Consider the following 14,243-nt stretch of genomic DNA (forward strand, 5'->3'; position numbering starts at 1 on the left):
TGAGATGAAGAGCCCACACCTAGGCCCGGCATTCTTTATTGGGCTACAGACAGAGTTAAGTCTTCTGCTACCTTCACCCCATCTGAGCAAAGATGAGGACATATATGTTATCAGCAGTCTCTCCCTTGTGCCCACCCCCAGTCTGGATCCCTGCACCTCGCCCTCACACCACCCATATTCAACATCACCCCTTCACAAATATTGCCAAATAAATCCTCACCTCTTACACACAAGCTATATCCATGAATAGATCCACGCAGGTGCTGGGGATTCTGAGAACTACAGTTGTTCAGAAACTCTTCTCACCTCTTTCTTTAAGGGGAGAAACATCCAAAGCCTCTGGCTGTCGCAGTCCTTGAGTGAGAGAGTGTGTGGTAGTTTGGCCAGGCTAGAGTCCAATTTCCCTGGGAAGGGTCACAGGTACAGCCGAGAGCACGGATGGATGGCCCCACTCAGCCAAAGTTCCAGGCCCAGCTGGCACAGAGGATGGGACCCAGAGCTACAGGAGTTCCATGGGCTGGCCCAGTGTCAGAGCCACCCCTCTAATCTATGGAGCCAAGCATACTTTACAAAGCTAATCCCAGGTGGGAGTTTGCTGGGTTGTCATTTGCTTTCTCTTCTCAGACTCTAGTATCCCTGGAGGATCTTCCAAGAAATACTTGGTCAAGGAAGTTGGGCATTATGGAGACTCAGCAGCTGGCTCCAAAGACAAAAGAGATGGAGAAAAAGTTATGGGAAGAAGTAGGTGTTGATGAGGAAGGTTTATGCAATCAGTTCACAAATGTTCAGTGAGTGTAGGATGCAGATGCTGGATGAGGATGCAGGGTGAAGACACGGGATGAGGATGCTAGGTAAGGATGCTGAGTGAGGATGCAAGATGAGGATGCTGGGTAAGGATGCAGGGTGAAGATGTAGAATGAGGATGCTGGGTGAGGATGAAGCTGAAAGTGATGATAACAGGGAAGAAGATTAAAAAAAAAAAAAACTGGAAATGATTCTGACCTCCACTCTTGTTATTCATAAGCACTGAGAGGCATTCCCATCTCTCACTTCAGGCCCATCAGAAGTGGGGGCCTCCAAAGCCCTAGCCTCACTGCCCACCAGTGGCTCTTCCTCCACCTTTGAGCTGGGAGCTGACCCAGCCTCTATCTCCTCCAATGCCAAGGAGCCCTGGCGAGACTTCCTTCTGCCAAAGAAAGTGGTGAGTGTTGGCCGCCGACCAGACCCCTCTCCAGCAGGTGCCCCAGAGCTCTTGTCGCCCCCAGACCCTCCCACTGTTGTTATCGCCACCTCCTCATCAGGCACCTGGGCCGGCCCAGCCCAGGTATCTACCATCTTATTGCGCTTTCCACCGTTGCTTAGAGTCAGTGTCCCTGTCCTCTGCTTCTGTCGCTGGCGCCACAGCAGGAGCAGCACCACGAGGACAATGACCACCAGCAGGGCCACAAGCACAGCTACCCACATGTTGCCATTCATCCCCTGTGACAGGAAGTTGGTGGTTGTGTTTTTGGATGTCTCTGAGGTAACCGTGGTAGATATATTTATGGTGGAGGTCTCCAGAGAGCTAGCTGTCTTGGTGACAGGGGGTCCACTGGTCACACTGGAGGTCTCCAGAGAGCTAGCTGCCTTGGTGACAGGGGGTCCACTGGTCACACTGGAGGTCTCCAGAGAGCTAGCTGCCTTGGTGACAGGGGGTCCACTGGTCACACTGGAGGTCTCCAGAGAGCTAGTTGCCTTGGTGACAGGGGGTCCACTGGTCACACTGGAGGTCTCCAGAGAGCTAGTTGCCTTGGTGAAAAAGGGTCCACTGGTCCTATTGAAGGTCTCCAGAGAGCCACTTATGGTTCCCCTGGACTCAGTGTAGAACCCCAGAGAGCTAACTGCCCTGGAAACAGCAGAGTCACTGGTTGCATTAGAGGTTTCCGGGAGCATTGATGAATTCTTGGCAGAAACTTCCTGGGAGGTTGTTGGCTCAGGTGCAGGGGGGACAGTGCTGACACCAACAGAAGTCCCAAGAGAGGTCACTTTCTCATTGGCTATAGAGGAATTTGAAGAAAGTGGCTGGTCATCTGTGCTGTCAATCTTCTTAGAATTGGAAGCCGTTGAGGTGAGGGTCAGTGTCTCAGAGATGGATGAGACGTCCAAAGAAGTAGGCATCTGCGAAGTTATCATGGTTCTCCAAGACACTGTGCTCACCTCCAGGGCCCAGGAGCCCCCAAAGAGGAGGAGGAGCAGGGCCACTTCCATGGCAACTGGCATGAGCAGAGTTTGGGACCTGAGGGCGGGAAAATTTGAGAAACAGAACATAAAAGTTGCTGGGGCTTGGGGGAGAGACTGGCCAGGCCCTCCCCTCCTGCCCACTTCCCTACCAACTGCCGGCTCAACCTGTGGTTTAACGGCTTTTTCCACCCTTGATTTTTACTATTATCAGAAGTAACAAGGGAGCAGATGCTGACAGCTCCCTATCAGCCCTATCCCATAGGCTCCCTCAGGCCTTGGCAGCTTGCACCCCAACAATGACTACCCCCTCCTGGCCTTCCCTGACCCTGTTCAGTTCCAGTGCCTCCTGATTCTCTTTTCTCATCACCCATTCAGGTGCTTTCAAACCATAGGCACATCTCCAGGTCCACTGAGACCCTTGCCCCACCAGGTAGTACCCCCTCACCAGTTCAGTTGATAAGACCGCAGGGTTGGGGCCAAGGGCACAGGGCTGGGGCCAGGCCACTCCAACTCTTCCTGAGGCTGAGGCAGGACTGGAGCAGACAGGGCCCACAGGGGAAAGGAAGTGGCCTCTGGCTCCACCCACCTCAGCATCCTGCTGCTGCTTGATGACAGCCCCATCATCTGTTCTTTCTGGGGGTCTGAGATGGCACCTTGGTGTTCTGAGGTTCCAGCTTAGGTAGGAAGGAATGGGGGGGGGGAGTTGGGAATGAGGATTCCTGAGTCTTAGCTGGGTATTGGGATGGCAAGAGGTGGAGCTGGGGCAGGGATGGGGTGACTGGTGGAATATGTACTTTAGAACCAGGGTGGGTAGTGGAGATGAGAGGAGAGAGTGGTTTTCTTTGTGGTCCCAGAGCTGTAAGTTAGGGCCCAGGGTGGAGTCATTTTCTACCCCAAAAGCTCCCAAGAGGTACAGGGCAAGACTCTAGCTGAGGCAGTGAAACCCTTTGCAGGTTGCATGAGATCCCTGGTGAGTTCTTGGCTGCTTCACTAGGAGCTGGGGTCACCACAATGTCCCCAAGTAGTGAACTGCTTCCCTAAGTCAAATTGGTTACCAAGCACTGCATATGCTAGGATCTTATTTTTGTAGAAGACTAATAATGATGTAAGAACCTGTATGGAAAACAATCCCTTAAGAAATCTACCAAGATATTAAGTTGTCTCCAGATAGGTATGCCTAGGGGGCTGCTTATACTCTTTGTTGGTTGGTATCCATTTTCTGACTTCTCTCTAATTAGTAAGCTTGACTTTGGTGTGTATGTATTTTTTTGTTTTTTGCCTTTCTTTTTAAAAAATCAAAAATGATTTTTATATTGTAAAAGTAATGCATGTGCATGATAGAAAATTGAAGCAGGCCAGGGTCAGAGTCTGGGACTCTACTTTATTTGCAAGCTAATTAATTATTATGACACAAAACATGAGACTCCTGGGTCAGAAACATAGAATTTATTACTCACAGCACAGCAAAGAACATGAGCATTATGTTTACATCATTTCCCTTTGCCTCCAAGCCCCAGGGGATGACACAGAGGGACCCAGGTTAATGCATTGCATTTGAGGAACACTCTGATTTGGAAATTCCCCCTTTTTTTAGCAGTCAGTAAACAAGGCTGCTCTTTGCCCTGAAAGGGAGACATTTACTTCATCAGTTGGAGTTAATCACTGCAAACACAACACTGAGAAATGACCTGAGTGAAGAGTGGTCAGGGCCTTGCATTCTTGACCTGTCCAGCAAGAACATGCAGTTACTTGGAGCCCATGGTAGGTTGCCTCTCCCAACAGTCAGAAGGGTATAAAATGAAAAGCTTCCATACACACCACAAGATGAACATTCGTAACAGTGTCTGTATGTCTTTTATTGTATTAGATTTTATTCTAAAGACAGGGTTGCACTTTTCTTTTTTTACTGAACAATGTTTTGGGGACATATTTACATGTCTGTATCTATCTATATCTATATACAAACCAAAACAAACCCATTGCCATAGAGTCAATTCTGACTCATAGGACCCTGTAGGCCAGAGCACAACTGCACCATAGGGTTTCCAAGGTGTGGCTGGTAAATTTGAATGGCTGACTTTTTGGTTGGCAGCTGTAGCTCACTGTGGCTCTTAACCACTGCAACACCAGTGACTATCCTTGCTCATTTTTCTGTAATGAACATGCATTGCTGTTTTAACAAGAAAAAGAAACCATTCCATCGTCATACATTTAGGTTATATCAACATTTTGGTATTGCAAACAGAAAAACAGGAGTAATTGATTATAAAGTAATTGGAGAATTTAACACTTTTTAATTCCAGAAAATAGATAAAAATGTTTGAAAGACTGCATAAAAATTTCCAGTCTTTAAAAGCACTGAGGCAAAATTCATTTTTGACAAAATTGCCATTTCGAACAAATTGCTCTGAAAAAGTCGTATGTTCCCCAGGTTATACCTTGGCCCCAGCTCTAGGGAGAACTGAGAGGATGTGGCTCCAGATGAGAGCTCTAAAACCAGCGTCTAGGGTGGAGGGAGAAATGACAAAAATACGAACAAGGCGTGGTCATCACAGAAGAGCAATACTTAGAAAATGCTGATCCAGCAGCCATGAACTCACCCCCACGGTTTGCCAGGCACAGCACCAAAGGCTCTCTGCAAGACCAAAACCAAAAACCCACTGCTGTTGAGTCAATTCTGACTCCTAGCGACCCTATAGGACAGAGTAGAACTGCCCCACAAAGTTTCCAAGGAGCATCTGGTGGACTCAAACTGCAGACCTTTTGGTTAAAAGCTGTAGCTCTTAACCACTACACCACCAGGGTTTCCCTCTGCAAGACAGCAAGTCTATTTTACAGGTCAAGAAACCAAAATACAGAGAAGCTATATAACCTGCGCAAGGCATTTATAATGGCCTAGGTTCTGTGCCAAGCACTTTATAACCATATAGCATTTACTCCTCCCAGCAATCCTGTGAGATACATATTATTATCCTCATTCTACAGGTGAAGAAACTGAGAAACAAATCTGAGAAACGAAACAGTTAAGAAATTCGCCCAGGTTCATACAAGACATGACATTCAAAGTCAGGTGTGTCCAAGGGCCAAAGGCTGAGGCTCTCCCAAGCAGCACTAGAGTCTGCTACTTAATTACTGTGCTGCCTTTAGAGACATGCCTGTGTGTAAGTAATTAAAATAACATAATACTTGCTAAAATAGAGGCTGGATTAAACCTGGGGATGTCTAGGAAGACTTGAGGAAAGCAATATATTTGAGCTGGGTCTTAAAAAAACCTAAAGGTAATAGGGTCTCCTCTTCTTTCCTGATATCCTACATTCAACTCAACTGCACATTCTGCTAGCTCTATCTTCAAAATAGATTCAGCATCTGGCACCCAGATTTGGCTTCAAAATACCACTGTCCTTGAAAAGGAACCAGGGCTCCTTGGGAAAATGGCTGATTCCAGGGCTGGGGCAGGGAAAGTACAAGATCAGCCTAGAACATCTTGTTGTATCAGAAAGGAAGAAAGTGCTCAAAGAATGATGGAGGCATGTCAAAGGATCAAGAAACCAGCTTGAAGGGTTTCTCACTGGCCAATGCAGGGACATTTTAGTATATAAATGAATAACGGCATTAATTAACTTGTTGAATAAAGAAGAATTCAGGAGTTCACGCGGATTCTGAACGTATTAGAGAAAGAGAGAGACTGAGAGAGTGAAGCAGGAAAGGGGGTGGAAGGGAGGAAGGAGAATAAGGAAAGTTCTTTTACAGTTAGTTGCTGTCTAGTTGATTCCGACTCATGGTGACCCCATGCATTACAGATTAGAACTACTCCATGTGATTTCCTTAGTTGCAATCTTCATGGAGAAGGAACTCTGGTTAAGCACTCTGCTGCTAACCAAAAGGTTGATGGTTCAAACCCACCCAGCCACTTTGTGGGATTAGAAACCTGGCAATCTACTCCTGTAAAGATTACAGCCTAGCTGTGGGCCACTTCTACTCTGTCACATTGGGTCACTATGAATCTAAAATCAACTTCCTGGCACCTAACAACAATCTTCATGGAAGCACACCTCCAGACCTATTTTCTGGGTTATCTCTGGGTGGGTTCAATCCAACAACCTTTAATTTTTTGGTTGAGTGCCAACTGTTTGAGCCACCTAGGGACTATCTTTTACAGTTGTTGTGCGCTGTTGAGTTGATTCCAACTCACAGAAACCCTATATGATGGAATAGAACTCCCCCATAGGGTTTCCCAGGCTGTAATCTTTACCGGAGCAAATTGCCAGGCTTTTTGTCCTGTGGAGCTGGCTGGTGAGTTCAAACCACCAACCTTGCAGTTAACAGTTGGGCACTTAATCATTGAGCCACTAGGGCTCCTTCCTTTTACAGTAGGAAGCTACAAATAATTATAGGAGGAATAATACAGTTAGAATGATACAGTTACAACCACCATAATAATAATTGAGACAGGTAAGAACCATCAATCAATGTTAAAACCATTAGGTAAAGCACATAATTAACCTACTTAAACTGACTCAAAAGGAGACAGAAAACCACAACAGATCCATAGCAAGCAAAGAGATTGAGTTATTAATAAAACGACTCCCAACAAAGAAAAGTCCAGGAGCAGACAGCTTCACCGGAGAATTCTATCAAACGTTTAAAGAACTGACACCAATCCTGTTCAAATTCTTCCAAAACATAGAGGAAAAAGGAATACTCTCTGTTGTGGATTGAATTGTGTCCCCCAAAATTATCTGTCAACTTGGCTTGGCCACGATTCCCAGTACTGTGTGACTGTCTACCATTTTGACATCTCATGTGATTTCCCTATGTGTTGTAAATCCTATCACTATGATGTAATGAGATGGATTATCCATTGCCATTGAGTTGATTCTGACTCATAGCAACCCAAAGGATAGAGTAGGACTGTCCCATAGGGTTTCCAAAGAGCGCCTGGCGGATTCGAACTGCTGAACTTTTGGTTAGTAGCTGTAGCTGTTAATCACTATACCACCAGGGTTTCCAATGAGATGGATTAATGGCAATTATATTGATGAGATCTACAAGACTGGATAGAGTCTTAAGCCAATCTCTTTTGAGATATAAAAGAGAGCAGCAAGCAGAGAGACATGGGGACCTCATACCACCGAGAAAGCAGCACCAGAAGCAAAGCTCATCCTTTGGACCTGAGGTTCCTGTGCTGAAATGTTCCCAGACCAAGAGAAGATTGATGACAAGGACCTTCCTCTAGAGCCAACAGAGAGAGCCTTCACCTGGTGCTGACGCCCTGAATTTGGACTTGTAGTCTACTAGACTGCAAGAGAATAAATTTATCTTTGTTAAGGGCAACCACTTGTGGTATTTCTGTTATAGCAGCACTAGATGACTAAGACACTCCCTAACTCTTTCTATGAAGCCAACATTACCCCGGTACCAAAACCAGACAAAGACATGAGAAAAGAAAACGACAGACCAATATTCCGTATAAACATAGACACCAAAATTTTCAACAAAATAATAAGCAAACAGAATCCAACAGCATATTAAAAGAATTTTACATCACAATCAAGTGAGATTTATTCCAGAAATGCAAAGTTGGTTCAACATTATAAAAATCAGAACAAAGGAAAAGAATCACATGATCATCTCAATCGATGCAGAGAAGGCATTCAGTAAAGTCCAGCACCCTTTAAAACTCTTAACAAGATATGAATAAAAGGAAAGTTCCTCAATATGATTAAGTGCATTTATGAAAAATTAACAGCCAACATTATACTCAGTGGAGAAAGATTGAGAACTTCCCCCTTGAAAATGGGAAAAGACAAGGATGCCCACTGTCATGGATTGAATTGTGTCCCCTCAAAATATCTGTCAACTTGGGTAGGTCATGATTCTCTTGTATAATTGTATGATTGTCTACCATGTTATCTTCTGATGTGATTTCCGTATGTGTTGTAAATCCTATCACTATGATGTAATAAGATGGATTAGCAGCAGTTATATTGATGAGGTCTACAAGATTAGGTAGTGTCTTAAGCCAATCCTTTTGAGATATAAAAGACAGAATCCAGCATAGAGACCTCATTGATGACAAGCACTTTCCTTTAGAGCTGACAGTGAGAGAAAGCCTTCCACTGGAGACGATGCCCTGAATTCGGACTTCTAGCCTACTGGACTGTGAGAGAATAAACTTCTCTTTGTTAAAGCCATCCACTTGTGGTGTTTCTGTTATAGCAGCTCTAGATGACTAAGTCACCAAATTTCACCACTCTTATTCAATATTGTACTGGAAGTTGTAGCCAGGGCAATAGGCAAGAAAAAAATAAATAAGTAGAAGATATCCAAATTGGAAAGGAAGATGTAGAACTATCCCTATTCACAGATGATTCTATTTATAGAAAATCCCAAAGAATCTGCTAAAAACCTTCTAGACTTAATAGAGGAAAGTTGCAGGATACAAAGTCAACAAATATAAATCACTTGGGTTCCTATATACTAGCAATGAGAAATCTGAAAAGGAGATTAAGAAAACAACTCATTTACAAGAATAGCATCTAAAAGAATAAAATATCTAGGATATATATATTTATATTATTATATTATAGTATATCATATATTGTATTACATTATATTATATTATCTAGAGACAGAGAGATTTATCTCAAGGAAATGGCTTATGCAGTTGTAGAGGCTGGCAAGTCCCAAGTCTGTAGGTCAGGTATCAATTGTCAGAACAGAGGTTTCTCCTGACTTACGTAGCTGCAGGGGCTGATGAACCCAAGATTGGCAGGTAAGATGGCAGGCTGCTGGCCCAAGTCCCAAGAACTGGAGGTCAGATGTTGACAAGCCAAATGCAGGATCCAGAGCAGAGCAAAAGGCAGCGAGCTTTGCCAAAAGGTCCACATATATTGGATTCAGCTCACACTCCCAAGGAAAACTCCTTTCAGCTGATTGGCTACTCATAGCAGATCCCATCATAGAAGTGATTACATTATATCAGATCTCATCATGGAGATGATTACATCATTTTATGACTGCCAAACTACACTGTAACTGCCAAACCACTGAAAATCATGGCTCAGCCAAGTTGACACACAACCTTAATAATCACACCCACAGAGTGAGAAAGTTGAGCGCCTTCAGGCAGGAGGCTTGCTGGCAGAATGGGGTGTCTCCTGACACATGTCAGCAAATGTAAAGAGCTATAACACTTTCTCAAGCAGGGCAGAGGCCAAGGGTGAGAACTAGCAGCAGGCATGGCCTAGAGCAAGGCCGGCTTGCCTTATGGGCACAGAGAAGGAGCTGAAAGGTTGGGAGCTGTCCTTATTGATGAACTATGTCCTGTCTCCTGAGTTGTTTCTGTTACTTCCAAGTTGATCCTGATCCTGAATTGTAACCTGTTACTTCCCTAATAAACCCTATAATTGTGAGTATGGTCTGAGTTCTGTGTGGTCTTTGCAACAAATTATCAAGCCCAACAGTGAAGTAGAGAGTTCCACAGGAGGGATGGCTGGTTTTAGAATTGGTAAAAAGCTTGGAGAGTGGAGGTATGTCTGACCTTCACCTCGCAGGCATCAGTTTTGGGCTAACGGTGATTCTCATCTCTCCTCTACAATTTAGGCGAGAATCTCTGGCACCAACAGATTTCAAGTGTATTACGGTTATGACAGAGAATGTCCTGGTTCTTAGAAATACATGTTTGGCATAGGCAAGAGTGAAGGGTCACAATGGCAGTAACTTCCTCCTTACATAGTTTTGTGAAAATAATAATTGTAAAGTAATAATATGGACAGACAGAAATAAAACCCATGAGGCAAAATGTTAACAGTTAGTGAATCCAGGTGAAGGATCTATGGGTTTTCATTGTACTATTCTTGCAAATTTTCTGTACTTTTGAAATTCTGAAATAATTTTTTGAAAATCTCTGTTCTTTTAAAATTTTGAAGTAAGACAACATACTATTGAACATGTAGGCAAGGGGATAGAATGGAGGGGGGAACTGTGGAGCATTGGGGCGTGCCTTGGGGTGTGTCTGGATCTGTGAAGACTCTGCACTGCCCTGCAGGGAAATTCATCAGAGGTCTTCATGCTCAGGAATAAGTGATGTGATCAAGATATTTTCTACCAAGATAGTGTCTTTTCCCTGCCCAGGCTCCAGTTCCCCAAGAGGAAGCTCCAACCTTTTACAGGTATTTGAGGAGTGTCTTAGTTATCCAGTGCTGCTAAAACAGAAATACTACGTGTGGATGGCTTTAACAAAGACAAATTTATTCTCCCACAGTTTAGGAGGCTAGAAGTAAAAATTCAGGGCACCAGCTCCAGGGGAAGGCTTTCTCTCTGTGTTGGCTGGGGAAAAGTCCTTGTCATCAATCTTTCCCTGGTCTAGGAGTTTCTCAGTATAGGGACCCTGGGTCTAAAAGACATGCTCTGTTCCTGGATCTTCTTGTTGGGTGGTAACGAGGTCCCTCTCCTCTTGTTACCAGGTGGAAACGCCAGGTTTGTGCTTGGCATGACTAGTATTGGCCAATAAACTAGAGACTGAAGTGGGAGAACAGGAAAGGCACTTTTATTTCATTGTTCAAGAAAATGGAGTCAGTTGGAGCTTCTGCTGCTAAGTCTGCTTACCAAGGGTGGGCAGGCAGGTTAGTTTTAAAGGGGTTTACAAGTAGGGAGTTATGTCAGCAACATTCTTAATCATACTACGCAGGTGTAATGGGGTTTACTTACAACCTCTAAGCAAAAAAAGCAAAAGTAGGATTCAAATGCAAAGCTGGGGTGGGGAGGCGGGTGGCCCAGCAAAGGAAATGATTTTTCAACACAGCACTGTAGGGGAGGAAGCCAGGTAAAGAATACAGCACTATGGGGGCTCTATCTCACTCTTCCCATTTCTTTCTGGACATTTGTCATTCAAGACCAGGGTCCATTTTGAACTATAGCCCAGCTCAGAATTGTTTGGCATATTTTCGAGGAGGGGGAAGTATTGGACCTAGGCCTTTCATTGTGGCTATTGATCTTTTGTTGCCTTATAACCATTTATTAAATATTAAAAGAAAAGGAGTGCCTTTTATGCCCTGGCTATGTGAATGTCTCCCTAAAAGATTCTTTTTTTTCCTTTTTTCAGATTGTCTTAGCTATTGTCTTTATGCCTCAGGGCCCACCTGATGTGTCTTTACGAGTCTTCGTGAGTCCAGCTCTAGCCGGGTCACATTCTTTATGCTCAAGGACTGGGAATAATGGCTCCAATATTATCTCCTAAATCATTCTTTTTTTTTTTTTATCAGAGATTGGCGATATTAATACCTGGACTTAGTCAGACCCTTAGATGGAGGCCATGGCAGTCTCTTTAAACTCACAGTTCTGGGTTTCCACTGGATACCATCTGATTCTTCACCAGGATCTTAAGAGCAATGTCAATTGCATTGCCGAAGTGAACAACTCAATGTACATCAACATTTTAGCCTGAGGCCTTCTTTTGCTCTTTTAGGTGTGTAAGACAATCGAGGATAAGTTTTATTTACACCTAATACTATCAGGATGCAGACTAAGAACATTACTATCTCTTGTAGTAGTGGTCTAGCCCATGTACTTATTCCTGATGGTAACCAGCCAAATAAGTCTGGTGTTTATAAGGGTGTTGCAGTGCATAACCTAGTAGCTTGCTGTCTAATTTCTATGTATACCCTGTTCTACTTCTCCTGTATTATTTATCCAATTGTAACAAGAGATATTTCTACAGCACAGACTATACTTGGGCTAATAAAAAAATTTTAAGGCTATTTTGTTATCTCATGTCACCTTGGCTAACGAGGTCAGAGAATTACTGCTGTGTTTTTATCTCATTAGCAACTTCGTCTTTAATTTGTCTCATAAAAAAAGCCATTGCTGTTGAGTTGATTCCGACTCATAGCGACCCTATAGATAGAGTTGAACTGGCTCACACTGTTTCCAAGGAGTGCCTGATGGATTCGAACTGTTGACCTTTTGGTTAGCAGCTGTAGCTCTTAACCACTATGCCAGCAGGGTTTTCATTTGTCTCATAATGATTGATAAATTTCTTAAAGATTTCTCCAATCAACTATACCATAAGTAAGAATTAAAGCTACCATACCCTGAGTGTTGGACCAATGGGTTTCTTTTTGACTCTCATTTTATAGTGTGTAACAATTTAACACTACCTTTTCAATATTTACTAGTATCATTACTATGAATATCTAAAGGTGATCTTAAAATTCTCAAAGTGCATTGCCCATGCATTCACCAGGAATCTAAACAGCAGGTTGCCCATGTAAACTCACTGTCAGTTAGAAAGGGATTATTTAAAACCAGTACAGTTGGATCCACCACACCCAAAGTTTGTCTGTTTGTCTAGAGGAAGCAGAAGGTATAGAAAAATTCACATGTGACAACCACATTTTCATTAGAGAATACATAATTAAAAAGATGATATAGGATGGACCTCTCCTGTTGGAGGTTTTCAGTTAATCTGTTTAAAACATACCAAGTGTTCTTCTTGAGGGCAAGTTGTTGTTCCTTGGTCTATCTATTAACAGTCATGGGTCACTTTCTCAGAAGCAGAAGTGTCACAAAAAGGATTTTATGAGAGAAGAACTTCTAATTCAAGAGTTACAATATCTAAACCGATTAATTAAATAATTGAGGAGAAGGAAAAATGGTTTCTTATATCTAGAAAGTAGCACCTTAAAACAACAGCAATATTTCCACATAAAACCCATAGTTTCCTTTTGTTTGCTCAGTCTTACGTAGTTAATTTCTGTTTCGCATAGTTCTGGATTGGCCATAGTCTGTGAACCCATCAGCTTCTGCATAGGAGTTCTGGAAAGATTATTCAGTCTAGTCACAGTCCTTTTTGCAAGTCCAATACAGTTCATCTTTTTGTTGAGATATATATTGGTCAAATGTTTTCAGCAAATCAGCAAAGTAAAAACTTATCTGCAGATGACAAAGCTTAGTATGGCCATAATTAACTTATAAAATAATACTTTTATACTAAAAGACCTGATAGAAATTAATTACAAGCATAATATAAAGGCCAAATAAGATCAGTTAAAAAATAAAAAAAAACTTTAGATAAAAATATTTTTAAAGAGTTTCAGATATAATGCATAATAATCTTGAGGCATAATACCATATAATCAGGATATAGCAAGAACATACCAAGATTATAAAACATCTAAATACTTGAATAGTAATAATAATTAAAAAAAAAAAAAAAAAAAAACTTCGTAGGTAAATGATGTGAATTCCCCAATCAAACCATTGGCTTTGATAAAGTTGTGACAAAGTTAGCAATTAAGAAATAATACTAAAATTGTAACATAATATTATGTGTTTTCTGTCTCATATTAGGCAAAAACACAAGAGGAAAAACGACAATATAATTTTTTTTTTTTTTCCTATAGCCATGTGGATTGGTTTTCAACTCAGGAATCTTATTCTAATGAAAGACTGAGCCTTTGTCTTCTGGGCAGATTACACAAAGAATAAATTAACCCTTCAACTCAGAAATCAAAGAAAATTTTGTTATTTTAACAGTAAGAAACCCAATTTTTTGTTTTATATTTCATTTAACGTTAAATCTCCTAAAATCTCATAAATTAAACCATTAAACTTTAATCAGACAGATAACACTTTTGACCATACCAAATACATTTCTTTTTAATAAACCTCTTAAACATTGTCTTTGTTGCATACCTTTTATAGTGCATCCCTTTAAATGGCAAAAATGAACTCACTTATTAGCAGACCCAAATATACACATATATTTTCCTTTCTCTTGTGGCATAAAAAGCAAAAGAATATAAACTTAAATTATGACAAATTTCTATTAACTCCATTTAACATCATTCACTTACCTAAAAGGTCTTAGAAATTATTTTAAGCCTGTACACCATAAAACATAACTGTTGTTGAAAGTCTGTTTAAACATTACAAGTTTTCATTCAACTTTAAGTATTTCCCCAATCTAATTTTAGCCCTTAAAGATTTTATCAACTGGCTTTGGAAATCCCAAAGTCTGT

The 14,243-nt window shown here is 42.0% G+C and overlaps 1 protein-coding gene across 1 annotated transcript; it reads right to left on the bottom strand.

Annotated features, from left to right (window-relative positions):
• On the bottom strand, nt 1–2,746 carry SPN (sialophorin). The gene is made up of 2 exons (XM_049904400.1): nt 2,666–2,746; nt 1–2,275 (listed from the first exon to the last, which is right to left on the bottom strand). Exon 2 carries the CDS (start codon nt 2,257–2,259, stop codon nt 1,018–1,020), a length of 1,242 nt encoding a protein of 413 aa, XP_049760357.1. The 5' UTR covers nt 2,260–2,275; nt 2,666–2,746; the 3' UTR covers nt 1–1,017.
• Between the last annotated feature and the right edge of the window lie 11,497 nt (nt 2,747–14,243).

This window comes from Elephas maximus, chromosome 12 (genome assembly GCF_024166365.1).
Source record: "Elephas maximus indicus isolate mEleMax1 chromosome 12, mEleMax1 primary haplotype, whole genome shotgun sequence".
NCBI classification, from domain to species: Eukaryota; Metazoa; Chordata; class Mammalia; order Proboscidea; family Elephantidae; genus Elephas; species Elephas maximus.

Excerpts from the sequence above, each read along its gene's own strand:
- SPN (XM_049904400.1), bottom strand. The coding sequence starts at position 2,259 with ATGCCAGTTGCCATGGAAGTGGCCCTGCTCCTCCTCCTCTTTGGGGGC.